Source organism: Trichoplusia ni, chromosome 1, assembly GCF_003590095.1.
Source record: "Trichoplusia ni isolate ovarian cell line Hi5 chromosome 1, tn1, whole genome shotgun sequence".
NCBI classification, from domain to species: domain Eukaryota; kingdom Metazoa; phylum Arthropoda; class Insecta; order Lepidoptera; family Noctuidae; genus Trichoplusia; species Trichoplusia ni.
Genome location: NC_039478.1, coordinates 17346667 through 17362095, shown reverse-complemented (window position 1 = coordinate 17362095; position 15429 = coordinate 17346667). Strand labels below are relative to the sequence as shown.

The window sequence follows — 15429 nt, the reverse complement described above, 5'->3', positions numbered from 1 at the left end:
AAATGTTTTCTCATTGGAGAAAGTGCATGTATTTGTATATACGTCACGGTGTTTACCAAGGCAATGCCAATGCGACGAGCAGGCCTAATCATGGTAATTCGAATTCTTTGTACACTTGTTGAATATTTAACTTTGAATACTGAATAAATTGAAGGCAATGACGATTTTTTATCAGTTCTTGTTTATCTTGATTTTCCCCTTTTCGAAAGTGGAGAAAGTCCTTGAGATGACGTTTATATTGTATGTTGTGACTAAGGAATTTGTATTTACTTGCTAACACGTATTTCCGGAAAAGGATGAACAAATACATTACATACATAGGTCCATAAGTAGTGGAGTCACGTAAAACATACGTAAATCTACTAAGACTAGTGCTCCCCAAGACTTACTATCCAAATTAAAACTTTTAACCTGTTAACATTTTTTAGGACGAAAAATCAACACTATACAAAACAAACAAAGATAGTTCGGTCTATATTACTTGGCAATTTTTTTAGTAACAATTTGGAACTAATTTTTCATCATCAATTCAGGCGCAATCTGTATGCCTTCCCAGTTGGGTCGAATGGATACAAGCATTAAAAAGACACACAGAAACAAAAATAATGCACCCTGAAACTATCCTATTTAGGTATTCGCGTACCTTATACACAAACACCTAAAACATGTAAGGCCATTTAAATATTTATATACAGCCAACAAATAATGAAGATGTTTAGTAGTTACGTATCTACTGAATAATTCCGGCGCAGCTTTAAACTAAATACAACTGTATTAAGGTTAAATTTACATGAAAATTCATGGCATTCTTGATATACTCGTATCTAAAGGCCTACCAGCACCACTTAAAGTAAGCCTGTTGGAATCGTGGAAAAGAGATGCCGCTTTAAGCGATGTAGCGCGCTGTCCTTCTTCCACTCCAGCAATATTTATTTTCCTGCGTTCTTGGTAGCGCCCCAGCTCTAGGCAAAAGACGTGAATATGGTAACTTATGATGGCTATCTAAACGATTTCGTTCGCGACTTGACAACGCTGATAGCATGGCATTAACATAAGTAGACTTAGCAAGAAGTAAAGGGTACCTTGAAATGTTGTAACAACTAAATTATGTATGTAGTTCCGCATGTCAGTATGGATACTACGTATTCTGTACTTAGCATTTACTTTAATACTTATTAGGCACTTAGATTATTTAGAGCTATTCAATGGTTTTACAATAGCTCAATTACAATATTTTGCGACATTTGGTTATATCTAGTGTTAAAATCTTTTTCGGAACTAACAGTCGAAATAATCTAAGGTGAAACTTATGTCGAGAAGCTTAACGAATAAGACTGACTTTCAATATTTAGCAGATTCAGCTATACCAAGTATATCAAAAAATGTTTGAAATATAACACATACAGTCATTTTGAAGTGTAAAATATCCTCAAAATATAGAGACTATTTAAAGCCTTAACGTGTTAAAACCTGCGTGCCAATCACAATACAACAGTTCCAAATAAAATAATTTCGAACTCGAAACTTAGCATATTTAGTAATAAATTATAAAACCTTACAAACTTAGCCCGTTGGAAAGTCTAGGCAATTACCATAAACAACACTTAAAACAATCTGAAACTATCAAAAGATAATGTTCTTGTCTATGATTGATAGAGTTCGCTAAGTAATTATGGACGAAAACAAGACGTTAAAGTTGAAACACTAGGTTAGAGGGAGATAACGTTCTATACAGTGTAGAGCGCTGTCTCGTTCCCACAACTGAATTTTACTTTAAGTGTTCCGCTTCCGACAATTTCCGGGACCTTGCTTAGTAAGCGGAAAATGGATATGTCCGATACGAAAATATGATAGTGTTATCGATTTCCGCCTTATTTCCACTCGTTTTCATGCCAATCTTACTGAGGAATAAAATTTGCGTTTACTACTCCGTCATGTTCGTTTGAAATGGTTATGGCGAGATATGAGAAAATTTGGGCATAGTAACGGACGGACGCTATAAAAGCGTGAAATATCGCAACGCGAGATGGTATGCACCCGTATATCTGGTGACTCCTTTCGCTTTGGGTTGAGCGGAAAGGAGTGTCAGACTCCAACTTCCTTCCTTTGCCTTTCGTGGACCGAGCCACGGTAACCCATTCGGACAATCCCGCTGCACCGGCAGGATGCACCCGTTCCTGTAGTCTCTAGTAAATGGGTAAGAAGAACCTAAAATGTAAAGAGTCCGTGAAGATCTTCCCGGGAATTTAAAGAAGGAAAAATCACCATGCACTTACGGCTTCAAATTTTCACGGAAATTTGATAGAAATAAGCAAAAAGCCTGGCTATAACAACAAAAATAATAAACTGTGGTAGGTAACCCTGAAAATTCAAGTGCTCAAAAACTCTTGATGGGTGTTTCGACAAAAACGTTGTTTTTTGTACCTAGGTTATTTACAAGAGCCTCTAAGTGGTTAGCATGGATAAAAGTCTTGAAGCCTCTATCTGTGACGCTTTGATTAAACGTCCAACCTTAGCTTGGCTGGAGGCAAAATATTTGGACATTATATTTGTTGTCAACGACATGTAGATTGATATATGTGTTTGTATAGTACCGATATGAGAAAAAAGAGGCAACCTAGTTTAATATATTTTTTTATTCGTTATTCGTACGATTTGGATTTACATACGAGTTGGTAAACAGATATCGCACACAGCGTTGATTTATTTTTTCATGAGAGGATTTCAAAACCGGTAGCTAGTGGCTAAGCTATAACCGCATAAGTGAATCGATCACAGGTTAAGCCAGGCTTGACGCGGTTGGTCCCTAGATGGGTGACCATCTTTGTCATAACGATTTCCTCCGTGTTTCGGAAGGCGCGTTAAATTGTGGGTCCCTGCTGTTATTCCTACATCTTTGACAGTCGTTACAGGTAGTCAGAAACTTGAAAGTCTGACAATCAGTCTAACCAAGGGGTATCGTGTTGCCCAGGTAACTACTGAGTTGAGGAGGTCAGATAGGCAGTCGCTCCTTGTAAAACATTGGTACTCAGTTGAATCTGGTTAGACTGGAAGCCGACCCCAACATAGTTTGAAAAAGGCCGATGATGTGAGGATTTCAAGATAATACCAAGTTGTTTTAGCTTGTAGAATTACCCGTTTCTGAGAAAATAATTACCTCGTAATCGTAGGGGAGAGCGGGGCTGAAAGTGCCGATTTTGACAAATTCTTTTAAGATTCGGATAAAACAAGTACTATGTCTGAAATTAGTGGTTCATCCTAAGCCAAATTTAATCTATTTTTCGAATTTAACTTCAGATTTTGCACATTTTTAATAGTTTTTATGAAAATGCGATTTTTTTATACAGAGGCGGCAAGGCACTACCAACCCCAATCTGGGGCAAGTTGTGCCGTAGCTGAGGTCGGTTGTGCCGTTGATAAATCTGGGGGTTTTATATGAATTAAAATTAATTAGGAAATTAAAACACATCAGTTTTATAATAATATATTTATTCGTTATATTTTTTAATATAAATCAACAGTTTTTAAAGTTTAATTGTATAATACTAAGTATTATAATAAAAAAAAAACAAGGAACCTTCTTATGTAATTATTCAAACATAAAAACGTATTTTTAATCAATAGTTGGTACTTATTTTTATGCAAATGAGATCAATTATTAAAAATATCAGTCTATATGGACTAGTAAACTACCTGCTATAAACAGTAAAGGTTGCTCTTTCATTACTATGTTCCAAAATGATTAACTTTTTAATCAGTCTCGAGTCTTTTTAAGAAATAAAAAATATACCAAAACTAGTTACTCTCCAGGTAATTGATCAGAATAACAATTAGGACATACAAATGCTTGGTTTTCTTCATCTTCAATACATTGCAAATGGGCTAAATTCTTCTCTGCATTCAATCCATTGTTCTCCAGGGGCAGAGTTAGAATGGGCATCACAACAAATGATACAGAACCATTCTTGTTCGTCATCTTGCAATACTCTTCTCTTAGCGGGGTTTTTAGTCGGCTTTTTTGTTTGTTTACCCTTTCCCTAGCATCTTCCCGTCCCTTTTCCCTTAACCTTCTTTTCTTTTGCTAAAGCATTCTTCTCTGGAGTGTCCGTAAGAATAGCTGTCTTTCTTTTACGTGCTTTAGTATGTCCAATTAGTCGGGGAGGTGCTTTAGTCAGTGGTCTTATTAGCTCTGGTGAGAAAACTGCTGCATTTTTATCTCCTGTGTTATTATCAACTGATTGAGGAGGCTGGAAACTGCAGCAAGGGATAGGTTCCGGAGAGCACTGACGAGTCTCTTGCTCTTGATTACCTGATGGTGCTCTAGTACACTCAACGCTGCAGTCGCTTGGCCCAGGACAACAATACTGAAACAATATAGGTTGGTTAGGGGTTGGTTGTCCGCGGCACAAGCAGCCCCACATGAACGGCACATTTTACCCCGTTTATGATAGTGTGATATTTTGTCTCACATATAAAAATCACTGTACACGAAGCATTAAAATTACACTGCATAACAAACTAGGATAAATAACAAACATTTTACAAAAACTCGCATATTAAAAGCTCGAAAAATGCTAGCTTGAGACCAAAAAGTATTGAAACGAAAATATTTACTTACCTGGCGCTGGAGGACCCTCACATGCAGTGCGACTCGGTCTGCGTGGCTGACGAAACTAAAATGGCAGCCGCGTGTGCGCAACTGTTAGGCCTTACGCGACACAATACGATCGTATATCTATCTGTTTCCGTTTTTGAGATATTCGCGTCGGCACAATTTACCCCCGGCACTTTCAGCCCCGCTCTCCCCTATATTCTCTTTTAGAATATACGATTACGAGGTATTTTAACGTAGCTTTGTTCTATCATAACAGATTTATAAGGCTAATCGGATTCTTAGAAATAAACGTACTTCAATTGTCACGGGTTTTGCTATAAGGGTCAACATGAAAAAAAGGCATGTTGCCCTTATCTATTATTTTTATTTAAAACTAGCTTTTCATCCGCGGCTTCGCCCGCGTCGAAGTCGGTTAAATCGCGTTTCCAAGAGAAATCTTCCAAAGTCCGACATAAAAACTATCCTATGTTCTTTCTCAAGGTCAACTCTATCTCTATACCAAATTTCATTAAAATCAGATCAGTGGTTTAGTCGTGAAAGCGTAACAGACAGACAGAGTTACTTTCGCATTTATAATATTAAGGAGGGATAGTAGGGATTTCTACATGTCATTGAGAAATAGTCACATTGTAAATCCGTTCGTGTTACCCGACTTTTATTACTGACTTTACAATACAAACACATTATATTATAGGTACTAACTTATGTTAAATTTGAGAACTTCTAAAATTGAGATTGTTACAAAAATTCTGCCAATACACAAAGGAATGAAATGAATGGAATTGTAAAAGAGAATTTCATTTAGCGTACTAAAGTCAGTGGAACTTGTAAAAAGGTAATATTTTTTTATTATTCAACATTACGTTATTTGTTAAAGCTAATTAAAGGCATTCAAACATAAAAAGTAGTTAATATATTTAAGTCTTTAGAAAGAGGCGAATTTCATTTGTACAATTCGTGCATTTATGTAAGAAAAACATTTGTACAACAAGATAGATATTTATATAATTAGCACTCTCAAACGCAATCTGGAATTGCAATTAATAAAGAAAGTGATGTCGAACGAGCAAATGATGATCAATAGTTTTTATCTCACTCAATACTCACCTTAAAATGTTAATTGATTGGGTCCATGCAGCGGCATTACACGAAAATACACTCTAAAACTAACGCTGAAGAGATGTTAATTATGACAAAATATATTTTCACAGCCCGACACTGTTTTTTAAATGTTATGTAACTTTATAGTTTATACATTGGCTTTAAGGTTTATTTTCGTTTGTCATAAAACTCGTCTTCGCTACACTCGCCGTCTTGTAAGAAAATGCTATCAATCATATCGGACGAAAAATCCGTAGTAGCGTGTCACGGCTACGGTGTAGCACTATTGACTTCGAGCAATTATCAATCTTATTGTTTGGTGTCAAGGTTGATTTGAGGTTGGTAGTTTTAAATAGCAATTATTGAACGCTTAATTACACGGCAGCCAATTTATTATTGGACCTAGGTTACGACAAGAACTACTTCTATGAAAGGTCTTTAATTAGGCTCTGGAACTATTATTTGTTTTTTTATGAATCCTAGTATTTTTTTCTTAGGATATGCATTTTTAATTTGGAGATAGTAAAGCAAAATAATGTAAAGCTTGTAAAACCGTAAATTGACAAGCTTACTCCAACTAGGTACCTATCGTAAGTTGGCGGCATTTCCAAAACTAAAGGTTTAGCTCAACACCCGACCGTACGTGTCTAGACTAAGTTTGGTCAATCCAATGACTTCGTTACTATGATTTCAAGCGAAATCTATTTTAGACGAATAACACGTCAGTTTGCCGAGTACACCTCCGGAATTTATTATTTTCTTAGCTTCTTTTGTAGTTGTCTGCCCTTAGAGTTTGACCTTCAAGAAAGGCCCTCTTTCTAGCTCTCTATTTCCAGAGGAAGATTCTTAGTCTTAAAAGGAGTTTCTGTCTCCAAGAAAAATGTTTTATTAGACGTTCAACAAATTTAATCCTTGTTTCTCACAGTGATTTAAAGTATTCAAGTCAGATGTACAAAGACACCCATCACACAAGCACTAGTACTACACGGGGATCGAACCCGCAACACGTCGCGCGCATTGGGTTTGGTGTGGTGACTTCAACCACTCGGCTATCCGTGCAATCTCTCAAATCTTTCGAGCCTGTGACCACAGAAACGCAATACAAACGTTTGCGATCCCAAGCAGTAAAGCCCCTTTTCAAGGAGACACAATTTTGATAGAAAGATATTCTTGCACCTCCTTCCCTAAAACAGATAGTACTCGTTTGTTTTTTAAACAGCATTACAATATTATTTAAAAAACAAACAATTTGACAAGTGGAAAAAAAAGTTTTGTTTGTGGTAAATATTGTTTTACACGAGGCGCTCACGTAATGTTATGTGCCAAGGTTAAACATGTAAAGTGGTGTCATAATACCGTTTGTTTTCATGCTTTCCTCCGTTTTCCGACGATTAGGATCTAAATCGCATTACCGATGTTGTAACGGATTCGGCGTTGTTTTTATAACGCCTATATACTATACTTAAATGATGTCTAGCCAACTGTAACTTATAATACGGCTAATTTTCAACTAATATAGGTTGTTTTCATGAAAGTAATAGAGCCTCCCAAAGTTGGGATTGGAGCAAATACTCTTATTAGCTCCATTTTGTGTTTATTAGTTACTAGCTGTTGCCCGCGACTTCGTCTGCGTGGTTAGAAGATATAAGTTATGACTTTTTCTTCGCTCCTATTGGTCGCAGCGTGATGATATATAGCCTAAAACCTCTCTCGATGAATGGTCTATTCAACACAAAAATATTTTTTCAATTTGAACCAGTAGTTCCTGAGATTAGCGCGTTCAAACAAACAAACAAACAAACAAACTCTTCAGCTTTATATATTAGTATAAGTATATTAGTATATAGATGCCAACGATATCTTCGCTACGTTTCATCGATTTTTAATTTCTCGCGCGGAGATTTTAATATTACGATAACTCATTACCTATTCACTTTTTTGGTGTAGTGTAAAAGGCAATTTTGTTCTATATTACATGTATAATATATCTAACTTATTTATTTGGATAAGGATTAATACTGTATTGTTAAAAATAGGTTCGTAAATAACCCATAATTTTACTGTATTAAGAAAACACATAAAAATGGTTATTGTGGGTTATCCTTGGAAGATAGACATATACCACCGCGGACTTTTTTGTAGATTTATTAAAGAGGTACAAAACCGCCATACATAGTTTTGTTGTAACTCAAAAGGTTTTGGCAGCGTTCTCGAGGAAAGCTCTCGAATGGCTTAATTTTTCCGACATGTTTAACTAATATCGTTGTAATATTGTCAGTTTACACAAAACCAAAACTTATTATACACTAAAACCTTCCTCAAGAATTGCTCTATCTATTGTTGAAAATCGCATCAAAATCCGTTGCGTAGTTTTAAAGATTTAAGCGTTCATAGGGACATACAACATGATGACAGAAAAAGCGACTTTGTTTTATACTATGTAGTGATTACAACAATCACTCTTTAATTTGATCAAGCGTTTGGATTATTTTAGTGGAAAAAAGTAGAGATGTTTAAAAAGACCTGGTGACCATATTATTATTTCATCATTGTATTTTAAGAAACTTGTAACATAGTAAAAGATAAAGCTAAGAAGATAAAATAAAAGTAAGGCCCCAGTTTGAAGGTGTTAATTATAACAAATCGTAAACACATGCCGTGATGTTTGACCACAAAAAGCAAGCTTTCATAATCTATTACATGGTGGAATTGGGTCATGGGCACTAACCCAACCCGACCTAGGTCTGACCTGACCAACCCTGCACCATAGACTAGAGGACTCATTACATACCATAACCACAACAAACCTTTTTGGAGATTGAAACTATTTGGATGAAAGAAAGCGTTCGAAATTTGAATACTAGTAATAGTACCTCATTTAATCGTTTTACCCTTGAAAAATTATTCAAACCAGGAAATCGATTAACCTCGATTATAACCTTCAGTTATAAGTGTTATGCTGTGTATGTAAATTATGAAGATTATTATTTATAAGATTTATAATTTCATTTGGAGTTTCGACGCACGCAATTGGAAAACTCGTGAAGAAAATACTTTGCTTTGTGTCGAACAGGCAACGGTGTGCACTGGCTGGAATGGCGCAGAAAAATAATTTTACATTCTATTTTCAAATGTAAGACTCACTTGTTATCTGTAATATTATTATGTTATGTGCATTCACGTGACGTTGGATGCAAAATGTCGTGAGTTAGTTTAAGAAATGTTTTATTTTCTCGTTCAAGACCACTTTACAATATGTTTATGTACTTTTTCCCCTTCTTTTATTTTTAAGCTACTATTGTTTGACTTCAATTGTCTCTTTTCATCTTTAGTTAACAAAAATAACTTTTACTTCAAACCGTGAATAGTTACTATTTCGGATCTAATTCTTTATAAGCATTATTATTCGTAAATTGATTTCACCAATCTGAAATATCTTCGAGGGGAACAAAAAAAATCCGACTCCAAGACAAAAAAAAACTGTTTATGTTCGCGATAAATTGTTTACTAAGCAATCTCTTAAACTACTTTCTAAATGAGTAAGAAAACCTCATATGGGAGAACCTCTACTAATCAATGTATATGGCAAACAGCCATGCAACTTTCCGCACAAGGTAAATCACATACCTACGATACTGGCTGAAAATCAATGTCTTTCTTTATTCAGGCACAGACAAGACAATTATAGACAATCGGAATCACGTATCAGTTTACAAAGAAACCTTTAATGTGCCTTTAATGAAACAGGTAGTACATTACACTTATCTGTTCGGCGCAGGAAGGCCGCACGCCGAGTTTTCTCGTACCAGGCACTGTGATATCTACCTACACAGCAGCTATACTATACATACCACCTACTCACCTATATTTCATCGCGTTAAACGGGTCATAGTTCCGTGACCAAAGCTCGTTTGTTAGGATTCGCTAACAGCTGTTTTCCTTTGATACTTATTGAGAAAGTTTTAATAAACACTACTAGAGCTTCAACAATTACACTCTGATCGACTTCATTGGTACTTGTTTTTAATTACTTCACTAGAATAATTTGTTGAGAAAAAGGAAAAACAATAGACAACTAGCAGGCCGTTTAAAAAAGTTTGCGTGTTAAAGAAGACATTGTTTTGAAATCATTTGATTTTCGAACGACCTTCCCAGGGCCATTGAGTTAACAGTCGCAATAAACGGAACTGGAAAATTAAAAATAAACAATCAAGTTTCTATCGGAGTTGTATTGACTATGGTTCTGTACGCTTAATGGGCCGAGTCGAAATTAAAACTATTTTTGAAACCAATGGATTGAGAATTAACTTCTCACATAGTCGTTTAACAAAAAGACATTGATTAATTTTAAACAATTCTTGTGGCACGTGCCTGTCTTCTACGGACGACTAAGTTTTCCCATATTCGATAAGACGTTCTTTTGTTTGGGGGCCAAGTTTGTTACAATATTCGGCGAAAGTTCATCCAACATGCGCAACCCTCGTCTGACCGACTTTCATTAGAGTTGAGCAGACATTTAACATCTCTCATTATTGTTGCTCATTAACTTATAAAGGGGAGAATTAGGTGCATTAGTTGATGAAGGATACTTTTTTTTCGGATGGGAAGTATCAAATGACTCTTCCGCTTTGGGTTGAGCGGATGGGAGTGTCAGACTTCTACTGACTAAAACCCACCCATGAACCTTTCTTTGCTCTTTGTGTACCGGGGCCACGGTAACACTTTTGGACAAACCCTTCCTTCCCCGGCAGGATAATGGCTACCTAAAAACGTATTGGAGAAGGAACTATACAACATATGTATGTATACGTATACAGTGAGACAAGAGAAATAATTAGGAATTGAGTTATTACTTGCTTTACTTGGTATGTACTAATGTAAATGAAAAAAGATGCTTACAGGCCTTGATGGTAGGAATTCCTTTCATTACGCGTAGAGCGGAAAAAATCTTATAATGTTCTCACGAAACAGATAAATCAGCTCTGTCCGACAAATCACCCTATTTTTCCTTGGCCTATCCGGAAAAGAGTTCCCAAAGGGGCAATTAATGTTCGGGACCATTTCCTTAATCAAGAAGAAGTATCTTTATCTAAAACGGATCAGAAAGGGTTCTTTGCGACACTTACGTAGGTAACTCCAAAAACTGCATAACACCGTGGGAGTTAGGCCATTCACTTACAATTTGATTACATGACTAACACACTGTATGAATGGACGAAACATAACTTTTTGGCCTATATTTTGTAAACAGTATCGTAAACGTTGATACTCTTTGCTTAAAACCTACTTAACGATAAAGTGGCCGGCGTGCGAACGTCTTGCTAGTTGAGATTCACAACGGTATTATGTTAAGAAAACAATGGATTTCTCGGTAGTTATTTTACTTTCGTTGAGCTATATCGTGCACGGCTTTGAATATCAGAAAAGATGTATTTTATACAGAAAGCATTGTAAGTTATTTTGAGTTAATAGTGGCTTAATACTCTTGTAATTTCTGGTTAGCGGGTAACTTATTCGACTGGCCTGTTGGTCTAAGGGTTAGTAGTATGGGACAAATGTAGCACGAAAGTAGATAGCGTTGTGTGAAATTTGTGTTTTTTTCGGCTTGGTTGCATTTTGGGTAGGTCTGAAGTACGGACATCTATTTTTCATTCTTTGAAATTTTTTTTTTTATTAATATATATTTTTTTGCAAAACAACGTTTTCTGGTACACAGATACAGAACAAATGATAGTGCTCATCACACAAACGTTTGTCCTGGGTGGGAATCGAATCCACGACCTCTGGTATAGCAGTAACAGCCACGAACCACTGGACCAACAGGCCAGTCCCATAAAGAATAGTTAATGACCAAATTAACTGTGATATTTCAGGTGTAGACCATTGCCCGCGAAGGATGCATCCCTACCACACGCGATGTGACGGTCAAACAATGTCGCAGAGAACTTGTGCTGAACCACACACTTTCGTCCTAGGTATCTAGAACCTTTAGATGTACTAACTATCCCTCCAAATTACTTAAGACATTTCGGTGAGGTCAGTTAATCCATACTTATATTATTAATGCAAAAGTATCTCAGTGTGTGTCTGTTTCGCTTTCACACCAAAACTACTGAGCCGATTGTAATGAAATTTGATATAGATTTCAGATAGTTTAGAGCCTGAGAAAAGACATCATTTTAACTGGAGAAAAAAGGTTGTTGAGAAAAAGTTCATATGAAACTACTTTGATGGTGTTGGCTACGGTTTTTTATTTTGGTTTAAACATTTTTGCATGAGGTCTAGGCTAGGAGAAGTGGGTGAAGTACTTCAGACAGAGTATTGCTTACGTAATGTGTTTGCCAATTGGATGATTGTGATACACCCACATCCCAATTGTTACTTCATGGTCCAATTAATACTTCTGACAGGGTTATTTATTGTCGCAGATGCGTTTAGTGCCATATTCTATTTACCACTATGTAAAATACTGTACATCTACTACAAAACAAAGTATTTGAGTAGACCCCGATCATATTCTATTATAACGTTATATGTTTACTTTTTTGAAGAAAGCTTAGTAATGGCACAAAAAATGGGTTTATGGGTCTGTCCGTTTGTTACCAGGCTGTATCTCATAAACCATGATGATTGACATGAATTGGAGATAGCTAGTGAATTGTCTTTTTTAAAATCTGTTTTCGCTATAACGATAAAACTCGGTACTAACTAAATAAGTTAATCGGAGTTAAGCAACGAATCATGAACTTAACGGGTGACCAATTTTGCATTTCAATTTTGGTTATTCGTGCCCCCCTCACCCCTCAGTGTTAGACTCGCCTTTTTTCACACCATTGACCCCGTAATAAACTTCCAGGGTACACGTGTGGTTGGTCTCGCTGCGACTGTAACGGAGATCTCGTTTTAGACGAGAATACAGGGGACTGTGTCCAATACCACGGATGTACAATGCCGTTGAGTAAAAGGGAGAAAAACCGAAAGCGTGGAAAAAAGAAGGACTGGAAACTGTCGAAGCGGCTCCGGCTAAGGAACTATGAAGATCCCATGGATAAATACATAAGAGGCCCTACCCCTTAATAAGTACGAAAGTGAGGGGAAAAAGCAATAGTTTTTTTTAATAAATAAATTTTTAATTTTTTTTAATGTTTTTTTTTCTTGATGGCAACTACAACACGTGTCATAATTTCTCGTAGATTCGATCCATTGACAACTGAAGCACTGTATGATCTTCTATCTGCGGTACCAGTGCATAAGATAGGGTTTAATCAAATTACAATTCTAATACATAAATGTAGAAGAACTTATTAGTACAAACAATAGATTTTCATCCAGGTTATACACACGGATATTTAATTTCCGAACGCTCTACATGTATAGGTTCCTTTAGCACGGATCCCGAATTCAAACCCCGGAATATAGTAGTTTCGATAGATATACTGAAACCATAGAGTTCAGATATTATAGATATTTAAGTTTCAATTTTCAGTAGTTTGAAAGTCATAAAGTCGCCTTTGTCTTGTCAGAATTCCCTTTACAATGAGGTTGTTATTCACTAAAGTTTTACAAATGTAACTAGCTCGTGGAACAAACATTCGTATTTTGCAAATGACGAAAAGTCATTTACTTTGAGAAAAATATTTGAGAATCATGCGTGACTTATCGATAGCACATAAGGCTTAAGAGGATTGTATTAAGCGTTTTCCTGCAAAGGATATTATATTCATAAACACCGGCACTTTTCTATACAATTTACTAAAAGGAGGATTAGCTTATCTGATATTTTGAAGAGGTCTACAGATGCGACACTATTTTTGTACATTTATCGACTACAATCACTTCTAGTTCGGGGGTTTAAACTACTTTAAACACCTCGCGCCACCCTTGCCATTTTCGTACAAGGTACAAACAGTACAATTCATCTTTGCGATTTTTTCAACCTTTGTTGATATACAGTGACGTCGTGTGATACAGCTTTCACTGTCACACAAATTAAAGATTCGATAGCAAGCATTCCCTTTTTTATACGCACTCATAGCGCCGCGCGCACAAATGAGTTGAACTATGTGTACTAAGATCTATAGGTGGTAGACGCATCTAAAGTCAAGTCCATACCGACAGAAAAACAATGGAATGGCCCCGCGTAAACAAAATTAAGTTTGCGCATTTTGAGTTTACACCTTTCAAGCCAAACACCCATTCAAAATGAGGATGAATGACAGCAGTTTTGAAATAAACAATTCTGCGACAAAACCGTTATTTTCCGCGAAGATTTGAAGTGGTGAAGACGCCATGCAGCAAGTGTTGGTGATCTTGTGTTTCATACATGTTATAGAAACAGTCTACTATGGCAGAGTTGGGAAGGCTGGATGTCTCATGTATAACGGAACTTGTGAGTCAAGTTCATTTATTTATCGTCTTTATTCATCCTTATTTATGTGTCATGTTTCATATGGTACTTACTTCCGTAAAGAAAGTTTCTGGAAACCAGGCGCAAAAGTTGTAGGTAAATAAGAAATCTTGGGCTTCGTATTTCCGCAACAACTAATAAATGTGAATCCCGTATTGAGTAGATATGACGTTCAGAGTTGAATTGATTCTTGCTGATCATCGGCCTAGCCTTTTCCCAACTATGTTGGAATTGGCTTCCAGTCTAACCGGATGCAGCTTACTTAATAGCAGTGACACCAGGTTATATGAGGAAATAATTAGTCAGAAAGTCAAATTATTTAACTATTCGATACTTTTCGATATCCTTCTAATGATTGCTTATACTTTTTATCAACCTAATAATCTGATTTGTAGATCCTATATCTACAGACAAAACATTGTCAATCCGATGAAAATTCAATCCAATTTAATTTTTTTTTAATTAAATTTTACTGTCGGGATTAGCTACTTTGATAATCAAACTTTGTTTTTATTTCCATTTTCTAATTGGGTTACTCAATCAATCAACAGTCATCCATTCATTCGCTTGTTACTTCTCTTAGTCGCGCTTCGATACCAGATCCAACGCCTTCCACATCCATTTAAGTCATTGTGGTTTTATTTCTATTTTAATTATTTTTTCACACGTTTATTTCAGGTGTAGACGAATGCCCAGAATACATGCACCGAGTGAACAGCGAATGTCGTCCGACCCCGTCGCAGCGCACGTGCGACGAACCTGTCGCACTACCTATGGGCGTGATCTGCGATTGGTCGCGTTGCGATTGCGATTTTCCCTTAGTATTACATCTCCTGTCTGGTTATTGCTTCTTATACGAAGATTGTCCGTGATTCGATCGACAAGCAGCCAAATGGAAGATTAGAATTTAAGTCCCCGAGAATTGATTTGTTATAAGAAATAAATTGTTATTTTATGTTATGATTGCTTTTTATTTGCCTTGCCCAGAATCCTCATATCTATACTAATATATAAAGCTGAAGACTTTGTTTGTTTGTTTTAACGCGCTAATCTCAGGAACTACTGGTCCAAATTGAAAAATTATTTTTGTGTTGAATAGACCATTCATAGAGGAAGGCTTTAGGCTATAAACCATCACGCTGCGACTAATAGGAGCGAAGATACAATTGAAAATGTGAAAAAAACAGGAAACATAAATCATAACTGATATCTTCTACCCACGGGGACGAAGTCGCGATCAACATCTAGTTTATTATAAACGGACTAGATGCTAGGTTTAGGGCTGCTTTCAAATTGAGCTGAGAAA

The 15429-nt window shown here is 36.3% G+C and overlaps 2 protein-coding genes across 2 annotated transcripts in view; both read left to right on the top strand.

Annotated features, from left to right (window-relative positions):
* The window catches only part of LOC113497607 (protein FAM166B-like), a 32680-nt gene that overhangs the window by 4291 nt on the left and 12960 nt on the right, over window positions 1-15429 (top strand). The gene's annotated exons all lie outside the window — the stretch shown is intronic.
* LOC113497617 lies at window positions 10388-14406 on the top strand. The gene is made up of 3 exons (XM_026877217.1): window positions 10388-11166; window positions 11590-11691; window positions 12573-14406. The coding sequence occupies exons 1-3, from the start codon at window positions 11076-11078 to the stop codon at window positions 12791-12793; spliced, it is 414 nt and encodes a 137-aa protein (XP_026733018.1). The 5' UTR covers window positions 10388-11075; the 3' UTR covers window positions 12794-14406.

Bases quoted from the DNA above. Each gene is read 5' to 3' on its own strand.
- LOC113497617 (XM_026877217.1), top strand. From the start codon at position 11,076: ATGGATTTCTCGGTAGTTATTTTACTTTCGTTGAGCTATATCGTGCAC. The intron at 11,167-11,589 runs GTAAGTTATTTT...GTGATATTTCAG, and splicing joins TATTTTATACAGAAAGCATT to GTGTAGACCATTGCCCGCGA. The intron at 11,692-12,572 runs GTATCTAGAACC...ATAAACTTCCAG, and splicing joins ACCACACACTTTCGTCCTAG to GGTACACGTGTGGTTGGTCT.